At 42.7% G+C, this 13,636-nt stretch overlaps 1 protein-coding gene across 1 annotated transcript; it reads left to right on the top strand.

The window, feature by feature from the left end:
* The first annotated feature begins 359 nt into the window (after positions 1–359).
* Positions 360–13,264, top strand: zgc:110329 (uncharacterized protein LOC550500 homolog). Its single transcript, XM_036527315.1, has 8 exons — positions 360–1,113; positions 4,499–4,684; positions 5,364–5,438; positions 5,605–5,700; positions 6,572–6,688; positions 9,324–9,374; positions 10,070–10,186; positions 12,777–13,264. The coding sequence occupies exons 1-8, from the start codon at positions 1,027–1,029 to the stop codon at positions 13,101–13,103; spliced, it is 1,056 nt and encodes a 351-aa protein (XP_036383208.1). The 5' UTR covers positions 360–1,026; the 3' UTR covers positions 13,104–13,264.
* The last annotated feature ends 372 nt before the right edge of the window (positions 13,265–13,636 follow it).

Genomic DNA, 13,636 nt, shown 5'->3' with positions numbered 1-13,636 from the left:
AAAAATTTTAATTGAAATATAGAGCATAACCACAGCAAATTCAACCAATTGGTTGACTGGTTGGGAACGGTAAGAAATTCCACAATGAACTAGGCATAGAGGTGGACATAAATGTGTTGTGCTGGAGTACACAGTGAGAGAGGGAGGCAGAAACAAATACACAAAAGGAACTTTACAGTGATTTTCATGAATGGATTAAAGACAGTTTCAATTTATGTCAACTCAAATGGGATGTGATTTCTGGTCCCTGTAAGGTAATGTGACCAAAATACACTTAATCCTGTCTAGGAAAGCTATGATGATGCAATACAATGCAATGGACGGCCTTGGTTATTTTTGTCTGACTAACTGTGCTTTTCTGTGGGATATAAAGGAAACACATGATGTTGCTATGTTTGATTTAGCAGCTAAGATGGACAGCCTGTGATTTGACCTATTTTCTTACACACCCTCTCAAACCGACGCCTGTCTCCATGCCGGCCGTTTTCTGCCTCGTCTTTGTCTCCCACGTCTTTGTCTGAGAACAGCGCAAGCATTTTGCCCTTGGAAATCGCCAGCCTTTCTACCTTAAGAGGATAATTATTTACTGGCTGACGACATTCTCTGTTGATAGCTAGCCATGCAAATCATAAAGTTCAGTTTCCAACAGCTGGTTAGTTTTCACTGGGCTGTATTCGGACTGGCCCTTTAAAATAGACAACTGAAGCGCCGACGGTGGAGCGGAAGTTTATTTATTCATTCTCAGAAAAAAAGTTAAATGGGTTGTTAATGCACAAATGTGCTCTCTGAATTGGTTCCTGGAAAAAAGCAGCAAAATTAGCAATTTACTATGAAAGACAACAACTGCAGCTGTGTAGTTTACTGTGCTATCTACTCTTTCTGTTGCATTTGGCTAACTAGCTATTTGGCTAGCCAGAAATATCAATCGTGCTAGCTATCTGATAACATCAGTAACAATGGATATATGAATACACTAGCATGCTAATTGGCTAAATACTTTCATTTCATTCGGTAATCATTAGCAAAATGCCTTCGTATTCGGAGTGGAGAAACAGCAACCACTTCTATTACTGCATTAAGTTCACCCTCAATGTTTATTCAATGCTTTTTTCGGTAAGTGAACTGTCATCGTTTACATTACCTGTTTGCTGGTAGAGGACAGATACCTTGCTAGCTGGTGTACTACTGGTTGCATCTGGGGAAAATGTTACGAATCCTTGTGACTAGCTGGTTGCCTAAACTGCGGTTCTCAATTTCGGCGGTCAATTTCAGATAGCTACGTCAGAAATGTGGCTGCAATCTAGGTAGCCTTACCAGCTAGCTAAAATCTCCATTGCTTGCTATGGCGTTTTGGATGATATTAGCTAGCTAGGTAGCTATCTGACATTGTCAACAACGTTCCCCACGCAAATGTAAAAGCTATCATGAGGGTTGTTGAAGATAAATCATATCAGTAAATCATCTCATTTAACATTACAGGCATAGCCAGTAATTCGCGGATATTTTGTAACACTGTTACATTACAATGATGGTTGTGGCTACATAGTGATTTGGCTAAACTGGAGAAGGGTGTGGGACAGTCTGGCTCATTTAAAAGGGACGTGGTCGGGTTTTGTTGTTCCATTTGTTTTGGTCGCCAGCAGAAACTGTATGTTGTAACTATTGATCATTCAAAATCTCTCGATACCTTTTTCAAATTGCCATTCTTTCCGTGCGATGTCTGTGCCACCATGTATTAATTATTTACATTGCACAGAATACCCGTCTATATCCAAGAAGGTTTCGTCTTCATCTCTTGTCACAATACCTCCCACATGGTATGGGAGTGTGAACCGTATACAGACATTAAAAGTTAACTATTACGTCTTCATTTTTTAATCACGGACTTCGATGGCTAATAAATCAGATTTGAAATGTAGTACCGGATTGGCAATGGTCCTAGCTTTTGCAGCACACTACAGCAGTGCAGGGTCGTGCTTCATTTATGTATATGTGTGTATGTACATATGTATGTATTTAATTTTTTTTTTTTTTTTTTTGGGGGGGGGGGGGGGGGGGGGGGGGGTGTATTTATCGAGAAATTGTATCAATATATGACAGCGGCTAGGAATTGCAAGCCCAATGAATTGCTGTACCAAGTACATTTCACTTCGTTGGGCTGGGTAAATTATTATCACAGTTCAAAGTCCCAGGTTTAATGCAATTTGTTATTTAAATAAATGGTTACTTAAATAAATGAGCTAAATAACTCCTGGCACCCAAGGGCACTTTGGGTTTCCTATATTCCATCCTTCTGGAATCCAGAGGAGAACGATCAAGCAGCTGAGTACACAGGTCTCGGCTTGGTTAATTCCTTCTGTGGCGAAATTTGGAAAAGGTTTCTGCAGAAAGTAGGCCAGGACATTGCATTATGAATCCTCTTTCAGATGGGGTGGTAATTACTAATTACAGAGGGCACATCCCAACCATGGCAGATTGGCCAAATTCTCAGTCTACCCATAGAATCATCTCTTTGTCTGTCTAATTAAAAATGGTCTTAAGAGGTTTTCATCTGTAATAATGTGGATGGTGGTGGCGGCTGAGGTTGTACTCCTCCACTATCATGCTGTGTCATCCATAGGCAGTAAGAGCTATGTAAATTCGAGTTATAATGATGATGGATATGGAACTAAATTAGAGATATGAGACTATGTATTTGTGGGGGAATTGTTGAATTGAATGTGGAGATGCGTATGCTTTGTTGAGGGGAAGCTTTGGGCTGAAAAGTGTGAGAATGTATATTTTCTTCTCATGGTTTGTCTTGTTTGATTTAATCCTGCCCTCTGTCTCTTTCCTCACCTTCACTTGGTTTGAGAGGTATTTTTCCATGAATGTACCATCCTAGAATCACACAGTAGGAATAATGAATCTTCTCTTTCCTCTTTGCTCTCTCCTACGCACTCTCTCTCTCTCTTTCTCTCTCCATTGCTGACTTTCACCTCACAGGAAATTGCAGTCACTTTAATGTTCTATTTACACCCCTGTCTCTGGCTTTCTCACTCCCCCCTCACCCTCTGTATTCCGAATCCTTCAGTTGAGTTTGTTGCCTGACAGCAAGTAATTTGAACCTTTCTTCCTTTCAGGAGCAGCTGGATTTGTAACAAATTAAAGTAGTGATCACATATTTAATACAGTTAACTCATACTGAATATGACTGCAGTTATATTATAAGAGGCACACACTTTTACCACTCTTCCCAAATGCAGTGTTTTCTCTTTGTCTTTTTAGCCTTTTTTTGCTGTGGTATATACAAAGCACAGTATTCACATAAAGGGTACTAACTCATAATCAACATCATCCTCTGTAGTTCCAGTAGGAACGTGAAATTCCCTCAGAAGTATCAGATGTTGTTCTGCTCTACATCCCCACTACCTATCAATGCTCTTTCTTCATTTCCTCTCCCTCTTTGGTGTTATGTTTTATCCTCCACTCTTCTGGGCCTGCAGGTGTTCTTTTGGCAGTAAGCCGGCAATGCAGAGGCTTTTAGAATTAATGAAAACTAATTTTTTTTGTCGTCATTCAATTTATTTAATGTTATCTCAGAAGGAATGTTGTTGGAAGGAGTTTATGCGTGTGTGTGTCTGTGTGTGTCTGTGTGTGTCTGTGTGTGTCTGTGTGTGTCTGTGTGTGCGTGCGGGTACATGTGTGAGCAAGTGAACTTGCATGCTGCATGAAGAAGAGAAGAGGAGTACAAATGCTGTGTTTACAAATGGCTGATCTGGTTGTGTGTGTTTACCTCAGTCTTCAGCATTATGAAAGGATGACACTTTTGTTTATACTTTCTCAGTTTAATGGACCTTTTGGGTTACTGTCCTTCTCTGTCTCTCTGTCTGTCTCTCCCCTCTCTCTCTCTGTTACTCACTCGCTGTGTCTTCACACAGTTTTTTATTATAGCAAAGTCAGCATTTTTAGAAGGCTGACCATTTGGCTGATTAATATATATATCTATCATGAGGAGCAGGAGGTTAGGCATTTGGCACCTTTGAAAGAAAGGAAGAGGGTATGAAAGATGATGGGGATAATTGTAATGTAAATTGTGGCTCTTTAATAATAGAAAATCAATGGGGTGTTGGGGAGGGCTAGTTTATATCATAAATGCTGAATACCCCTTGTAAAGATTTTTCCAGGATAAAACTGAAACAGCATCACATTTACTCTGGTGCCGGGAATGGTGGAGTGATGCACTTTTCTGCAAGTGTTCTGCAAGTGTTCTGCAAGTGAGTCTGTTTCTCAAAGGTGCAAATGTAGGTTGGCCCATAGCGGTCAAGTTGTGCGGTGAGCTTTGAGTTTTTCAGCCCTACTCCTGTTAGGATTTTTCCACCATGTGTGAATGGCAGATTCATTTCAGTTTCACTCAGTGCCTGAGTCAGTGGTGGTGCTGTTTAGACCATGATGCTACTGAAGCAGCTCACCGATGTCAGCGGTGCCCCCACTTACCGTTGCCCTGTTTGTGCTGCAGCTCCTGGGCCTGTGTGTGCTGTGTGTGGGCATTTATGCAGAGGTTGAGCGACAGAAGAACCGCACTCTGGAGGGGCTGTTCCTGGCCCCTGCTGTGGTCCTCATTCTGCTGGGCCTGGTGATGTTCACTGTGTCTGTGGTAGGCATGGTGGGCTCCCTCAGAGACAACAAGACCCTGCTGCACATGGTGAGTGCAAGTGATTGCGGGACGTGTTGGCACGTCTTTTCTGCTATGCCTCACGTGTGTATGTGTGTGTGTGTGAGCAGGTTACGTATGTTACGCATGTAAGCATGTATCCACCTTCTCTTGAGTTTCTGTGTGTGTGTCTTTAACATGTATTTTTAACGTTTTCTGCAGTTGCTGTTCCTGTAACACATACTAACATTCTTTTCTCTTTCTCTACAGTTCCTGTGTGTCTGTGTATGTGTGTGTGTATGTACATGTGTATATGCATTTAACATATATTCACATTCTTTCTCTGCTGTTCTCTTGCGCATTTGTTTGTGTTTAACATATATTCACATTCTTCTTTTTTCTGTAGTTCCTGTGCATGTTAGTATGTGTTTAAAATATATTCACATTTTTTTCTCTACAGTTCCTCTGCATGTTAGTATGTGTTTAAAATATATTCACATTTTTTCTCTACAGTTCCTCTGCATGTTAGTATGTGTTTAAAATATATTCACATTTTTTCTCTACAGCGTCTGCGCATGTTTGTGTGTGTTTAACATATATTCACTTCTTTTCTCTGCAGTTCCTGTGCATGTTTGTGTGTGTTTAACATATATTCACTTCTTTTCTCTGCAGTTCCTGTGCGTGTTTGTGTGTGTTTAACATATATTAACGTTTTTTTTTTCCTCTGCAGTTCCTGTGTGTGCTCTGTGTCCTGCTGGCCCTCCAGGCCCTGGCTCTCATTGTGGCTCTCATATTTGAAAAGAAGGTAGAGTCTCCACAACCCATTCATCACTTACTCTCACTGGAGTGTAATACAGATGTTTAAGGCTCTGCATATTTCATAAGATAAGTTGTCTCAGATAAGCTTTGAGTGTAACACCAATTGTTATTTAATAAACTGTTGTGCATCCTCTGTCTTGATGTTGGTGCAGACATCAGCCTTGTTCCAGAGCAGTATTCGTGAGGGAATCAAACACTACTATGACGACTTAGACTTCAAAAATATCCTGGACTTTGTACAAAAGAAGGTAGGGGAACTGCTTTTTATCATCCAGTAATAAACAGATTGCACTGTTATAGATGGCTTGCGCACGTGTGAGAAAGGGGTGTCATGGTGGCAGGTGGTTGAGGCATGAGAATGCCTGGTGATTTAAAGAGGTGCTGTTAATGATGAGCACAGCACAATGAAACTGAATGGACTCTAAACATGTCAGTTTATAAATCTCTCTCTCTCTCTCTCTCTCTCTCACTCACTCACACACACACACTCACACACACACACAGACACACACACACTGTCTCTCTCTCTCTGTCTGTCTTGTAAATCAATTGGTGATAGCTGGCCACAGACCTCAGGGGACACAGAGGTTGCTGGTGTACATTAATGTATTTATTCATGAAGAACGGTGGCAGCAATTTACCTGTGGTGCAGACAGAACATCACAATAACAAAAAGAGAGGAACAGTCAGGTCCGACACTTCCAAAAGATGATACAGAAGTTTGTTTTGTTACAGGTCCCATTTTGGCGATGGCATGTATTGATTTTGTTTTCAACAGTGGAGTTTAAAGTGGAGATTTTAATTGAGTGTTAGAAAGCCCCACTCTGAGCCTGCCTCACTCTTTAGCAATCTCCCCATCAATATCTATTTACTGCGGGAGTCCAGTGGAAATAGAAGTGAAATTGGAGTCCATGCATGAGTGTAATTTCGGATAGTGGAGGGAGAGAGGAGATGCGATCGGGAAGCACTGCAAGGCTCAGCCTCAATTTGGCGAAGTCACTTTCAGAGTCTTCAGAAATTGGCGGGGAGTGCTCGAAAGTGGGGGTGACTGAGACGGGCTTGGCAGGAAGCACTGTATCCATTTGTCTCGCATTGATGCCCCCGTCTGTTGCCCCTCAGTTTTCTTGCTGTGGCGGGGATGAGTACAAGGACTGGGGCGTCAATCAGTACCACTTCTGCAATGGCAGCGGCCCACTCGCCTGTGGAGTCCCCTACACCTGCTGCGTGGGGCACAAGGTAAGTCTGCAGCGTGAAAAATCTGGCTCCCCTGATAGGACTCTAATGTAGTCTGGGTTTTTGTTTTTCATACGGTATGGTGCTTTACAAATGCCCAGCAGGTGTGGGTGTTTAGCAGAGGAAGGGAGAGTGAGTTGGTAGCTTAGTAAATGGATTAATGGAGGTCAGTGTTTAATTAGCTCCCACTCTTGACTAAAGGTAAGGCCCTTGCCTGTTATTGAGTACTTCAGTGCCTGCACATTGCCTGCGCTGATGAAGCTAATCGGTTTATAATGCACTTAGTATCTCATTGAATGGGTCATCGCTGGATGGGCAAGATAAAGAGACTAACAGAGAATGGTAACAAGGGAAGTGAATGACAGATGCTCAGATGGAGTTTTCCTTGCTTTATAATGACCTCCCTGTTACGTCTGTATTATGTTGGACTGCCACATGGTAGACAACCATTTCACATCTAGCAAGTGTTTTAAATTTGACTCAGTACAATAAATAGGAGGTGATTCATTTTTGCAGACAACAATGAATATATTTAGCATATTGCAGGCAATTTCTATCATTGTTATTTCCTCCACACATTAGAGAGAGGGTGGGAGGAGTGTTTAAAGCAGAGACATATTCTTAGTCCGTTATCAATCATGAGAATTCACCTCACAGCTGATTTTTAATGTTGGTTTTTCTCTCAGCGAGAAGGAATTGGCAGGAAGGTTAGACACTCATTACTCTCTTTGAAAATGAAATGAAATGGAAGTCCTTCGCCTCGTGTCCCTGCACAATATCCTCTCATCCCAAAATACTCAGCTGCTGTTGTTTACTGTATTTTTATTGCAGTGGGACTTCTTTGTAAAACAGACCTACAAATTAAGTGAAATGTCATTGCCCCAGAGAAATTATTACTGAATAAATGGATTTCTCTCATGTGCCACTGCTGGTCACTTCTTGTTAGGGCTCTTGCCTTTTGTGCAGCTAGTTAAAGGGTAAAATTTCTTGTGCATCTGGGAGGAGCTGCCAGCCCACCACCTGTGCTGCCTGAGGGATGAAGCATGTGTGTGTTTGCTTGTGTGTGTGTTTGTGTATGCGTTTATGTTTGTGTGTGTGTGTGTGTGTCTGTGTCTGTGTCTGTGTCTGTGTCTGTGCCTGTGTGTGAGAGAATGTGCATGTTGTGACCACCAGGTGGTCACTGACATCCTTAACTGCGAATGCTGTGGCTGGTTCAGACCTCTGTGCTGGCCGTTATCTCTCAGCTTTAATCACAGACTGTGGCCTGAGCTGCACACCTAGACTGGCAGGCTTATCTCCTGTACAGTGGAGATGCATGTGACATCATTGTCAGAGTGGTTGGCCTTTGATTGCACCCAAGGTAACAGAAAAAGTTTGTTTTTCAGAAAAAAAATGTACTCGTACCAAGGCAACTTTGTAGAACTGTAATATGTTGCGCATAGTCCCCTGGGTACCGAGGGATGTCAATTGTGAAGGAATGGTTGTTATTACAAAAAAATTGCCGCACCACCAGGCGCCTAAAAACCCATTGTTTTTTCATGCTTTGCTGGTAAATGTAAGCCTCCTACTGTGTTCTTTGAAGGATTTTGAGATTTCTTGTGTGTGTACTTGAGACAGAGATATGGGACTACTTGAACTGTAACGGAATGTGAAGTTTGGCACAAAAGGCTCTTAGACATTTCTCAGACCATAATTCTTAATGTCCTGGATACTTTTCTTGAATTTGTCAGCTTCCTAGTCCATTTAGCATAGGCATATGGTATTTGCTTTGTATATAGATAATACTGAAACTACACTGTGATGGAATGGTGGCTGCATTATTTGATTATCTGAGACCACATTATCATTATAGTGCATAACATAGTGTACCATATTATTATAGTGCATGGTAAATGTATGTTCATGCATATTAAAGCAAGCCTTTCTCCCAGGCTATTCATCGCAAAACCCTGATAATAGTATACATAGTGGTTATATGACAGACCGATCTGTCAATTAGATAAGGTTAGCTGGGTCACATGGTTTGGTAGTTATTCATGTGGCTTGGCACATGGTATAAATGGCGCATTGAGTATAATGTGCTCACAGGCATTTCTCCTGATCCTTCTCTTCACACATCAAGTTCTTGCTAAGAAGTTTGTAATTTCACATGCTGTGTGAATAAAAACATGTCCCACCGTAGGCAAGTCACCGGCCTAGGTTGCCATATTGTGTATGGCAAGCATGCATTATGTTGGTTCATTGGTGGGTGGGAGAGGAGGGGGGGGGGCGGTTGCTTTCTCTTAGGTTATCTTTCTTCCTGATTTGACACTGCTTTAACCCTCATACTTTGCAGATATTTTCATAATGTCACACCACTTATGAATTCAAGCACACTGAGTCACATGGGGCAGTGGCTGTACTGCATGTGATGAATATGCATTAATGGGGTTAAAAGCCATTGCTCCTTAATGCTCCCCCACGTAACCTCATTTTGCATATGCTTTCCTAAAATAATCTTTTTTTTTCATATGCAAGGGAAAACGTGTGCCCTTGTGGTTGGTGCATAAAGCAGCCTTTGATTAGAAGCCTTTGATGTCCACAGCCTCTAGCACCTCCATCCCTCAGCCACTCCACTGTTTCCATGTCTTGTACCCAGGTGGGAGAGGTGATCAATACACTCTGTGGCTACCAGACCCTGAACCGGGAGGTAAGAATCCTGTGCCTTGTTATCCGGGTCCAGGCCAATCAATAGCTGTTAAACAAGGCGTGAAGTGTTGTCAACATTCCACATCAAACATAAGTTTCCTTTGGCAAGTGTTAATGTTACCAATACGGAAATGATGGCCCTCTGGTTAGCAGAAACTGAGTTTGCTTTGTGTTATAAAAACTGTAGCTCTTGTTTTTTTTTTTTCCTGTGGTCCTGGAGGTGTATTGTATGAGGTGCACACAGCTCTGAGGGTGTGGCGAAGACAAACAGAACAGATCATTTATTTCGCTTTGTTGGTTTGATTCAACATTCGTTTTGGTGATTGGATTTTGGATTTTTGGGCTTTCACTCAAGTTATTTAACTTGTCAGTTCAGCATGCCAGGCCGACATTTTTTCAGTCTTTTGCTTGTTTCAGGTGTCAGTGTGTGTTTGTGTTACAATTTTCCTGTGCAAAATAAGTCATAGACTAAGGAGTATTGTGATGAATATTTATTCTGTGAACACTCAACAGGCTGTATAACAAAAAATGTTTATGCAGTTTATGCAGCTGTAATGTTTGTATAATTAGCTCATTCTTACTGTTGTATCAAGAAACAGAAGATATTTTCATTGAGGTTTTTGTTGCTCTTGCTGTTTTTGTTACCTTGATTATGATGTAGTCTCTCTCTCTCCCTCTCTCTCTCTCTCTCTGCAGCGTGTGGATGTGGCTGGAGTGATCCATGTGCGGGGCTGTATCCATGCAGTCAACCTGTGGATGGGAGACCACGTAGGGGCCACCGTGGGAATCTGCTTTGCAGTGGGGCTTCCACAGGTTAGTCACACCCAGCTATGATCCACAGGTCCACTGGTACACACGTTCTTATACTTTAACACGCACGCACACACACACACACACACACACACACACACACACACACACACACACACACACACACACTCACTTGGTAGACTCTTCTCCATAAAAATGGGTACTCGTGCACCCACACACATATACATGCAGATACTACAACATACTTACAGTCAAGGACTTGAACAGCTGTTCTATGGCATGTAATTGCAGAAGGAGACAGAAAGACATACTTTTTCTGTGACACTGTGGCACTTGCCACACACGCAAACTTGCTGGACCCTCCCATCTTCACCCACTCAATTAAAAGGGATATTCCAAGGTTAGAAGCTGAATTGAGGTCCTGCCCCTGAGGTAGGGCATGACTGTGTGGGAAGAGGCGGTAGGAGGTGCAGAACCCTTCCTGTTGGAGTGATGTCCCATCCTGAAGAGTTCTGGCCCCTCAGTGGGTGCAGCAGACATGTGTGCCGGTACAGTCCCCATCAGGGGGGCTGTTTCACTCCCAAACACATTTACATTTTAATTGTCTTCAGTCCCATCTGTTTGTTTTTTCATTTATTAATATTTCCCCCTGCCTTGTGGAACAAAGAAAACAACATCTGTAGCATGTGGACACATTAGCGGTATTTCCCCCCGTGGAGCGGCGAATCTCAGTCATTTCGCTCTCTCTGCCCTTTATGGTCAGCATAATGTGGTGCCCATCACACATCTGTGTCCCCACTCGACTGCTCCCTTTAGAACCTGCCGTTTATGCATTCTGACTCGCCTCTGAATGGTCCAGAAGGCCTTTTTGTATGGAGTGTCCCTCTCCATTGCAGGCTGTCATCATCGTGCAAATGATTTACAATCACTGATAATAAAGCAATTATTGTGTATCATCGCCAACCGGATTATTCTGCGCTGCGAGGATGAAGATTTATTTTTGTTTGAAACCACACAGCTCTAAGAGCCGTTGTGTTTTGCCACAGAGGGCTGTAATGTGTCTGAATGTGGTGCGGGGCCACCCCTGACCAGACAGCACTCCAGTCCCATATGACATAACCACTCCGCCTCTCTCTCGCTCTTTGGCAGTGTGCTCGTTGCCGCTCTGTTTTTACTCAGGAGCAGGTACCCAGTCAAGCCCCATTGTTGTTTGTCCTCTGCAATCAGTCCCCCCCCCCCCCCCCCCCCCCCCCCCCCCCCAGTCCCCCCCCCCGGCCATGAGCAGCTCTGTCTCCTCTTAGCTTTTCAGCGTTATTGACGGTGCAGCTAATTTCCCCCCATTAAGGCACTGAGTAATTAGGCCACACGGCGACTCTTAATCATCGGCACTGCCCCGAGTGGACATTTTGCTAAATCAAACCCCCTCAATTAGATAATTTGCCAAATTATTACCTGTTTGGGGAATCAGGGACATGGAGGATGCAGACAGAGCCATGTGTGACCCACAGGGCTGTATGTGTCATTCCTGGAGATGAGCTGATGGACGACCCAGGTTTACTGTAACCCTTCATCTCTCTGTATCCGTTTCAATAGCCCCTTACATTTACATTTACATTTATTCATATGGCAGATGCTTTTATCCGAAGCGACTTACAAGTGAGCCAGAGTACAACACAAGCAAAAGCCATACAAGGGTAAAAGAAGTGCTGAATGACCAAGTTTCAATAGTCGGCCAGACAAGGTACAAGCTAGGTGGTAGAGACTAGGTGGCCTCATGTTGGATCACTGAGGCAAACTATGTACTCAGTTGGAACTACATATTTTATCATTTAGAGGATGAAATCATAGATGCCTTATGTACATTTTCTGTACTGTGTGATTATGTATGCCTTTTCTGTGGGTTCCATCATGATGTGCATTATTATTGACATTACATTGACACTGCTGATCTTAACCGTTTTGTGTTGCATGGTAAAGAATTGTTCCAAAGTTTGTAACAAAGATTCCGGAAGGAGAATTTCAGTCAATCCCTACACAAGTAACCAAAACAAGACAAACCAGTCCCGTCCACGATTATAGAAATCCCACTTTCTTTTCCACATTAGCTCTTCACAGCATCCCTCCCTATCTTCCCCCTTTCTTCTCTCTGTCTTTGATGTTGACCTTGGCTCACGGCCAGGTGTAATCCTTATGTCGGACTGAAAGCAAATACCTCTATAACTACATCACATGCTACCTTCAGCTTTTGGTTGTATGGAAAGTAGTATCTGCTGAAATGTAAAGGTGCTGTTGTCTATCCTCCTGTGCAGCGATCTTAACTGGACTGTCATTGCGATACTGTACCCTGTTACCCCTGTACAGCTAATGTTACCACAGCTAATGTTGCCACAGCTTTCTGTGACGTTTTAGGATTATTTTAACTATTTAACTATACTTTTAACTATTTTGTTTTACTTTTGTCAAGCGATTTTTCTCGATAATGCTCGTTTCCTCACATACTTCTCTGTAGGGGAAAGTCAGCATTATCACACTGCATTGGTTACGTGGCCCTATGGTGCTGCCAAGCCCTGTGTCAGTATGCTTCAGTCTAGCCTGCTGAAGTGTGTTCTCACCCACTGGTCTGTCCCTGCAGTTGCTGGGCATCATCCTCAGCTGCGTCTTCTGGAACATGCTGGTAGAGATGAGCGAGTCGGCCGACATGGTGGACTTCCGAATTCTGAAGCGGGCAGGGTTCGAGTACAGCGAGCTCGACCTGTCGGGCGCTGGCTGGTGCCTCTGCCTGCCCCGCGATGGAGGCTACCTGCCCGTCCCCGCCTCAGAACCAGAGTCATGGGACCCGGAGCCGATCCAGTCTGCTCCCCATCAAGTCCTGACACAGCAGGCCCTCTCCCAATCCACATCCAAGCCACCAGAGTCTGGACCTCTGGCCGGAGTGGATGAAGTAGACAATCGGGTCTAGAATCAGAAGCAGAAAGGGGAGTCAGTTATGTCTTCCTTTTTTTTCTTGTTTGCATCAATTTTTTTTATTTAAGTCATTTTTTTGTGTTAGTTATATTGCACTAAAAGGTGGTCCACAGACAAAAACATTAATGAAAGAGATATTTGTCAATCATGAGGGGAAGGGTGAAGAGATATTTGAGAACTTCATCAATGGAAGTTCAACTATTGATCTTGATTTATGAAGGCTAGTTTCTTTAGTTGGTGTGGAGAATTTGGAAATCTGACATCTTCCTGTATGGTATTGTGGAACAGAATTCAGTTTTATTCTGGTCTTTTAGACAATGTTAAGTTATTTTCCTCTTGTAGTTCATTTTACCTTAGTTAAAAACCAGAATCTGCATATCAAAAAATGTCATAATATTTTAAATTATGTCAATATAAATGATCTTTTAATTTTGTGATTAAATTGTTTTATTTTTCTATTGAAAACAAGTCCTTAAAATCCTATACCTCAGGCTATGCTGAAATGGCCCAATGAATTTCCAGGTACTG

Source organism: Megalops cyprinoides, chromosome 4, assembly GCF_013368585.1.
Source record: "Megalops cyprinoides isolate fMegCyp1 chromosome 4, fMegCyp1.pri, whole genome shotgun sequence".
NCBI lineage: Eukaryota > Metazoa > Chordata > Actinopteri > Elopiformes > Megalopidae > Megalops > Megalops cyprinoides.
The sequence above is the reverse complement of the archived record's forward strand: the minus strand, read 5'-3'. Positions and strand labels throughout refer to the sequence as shown.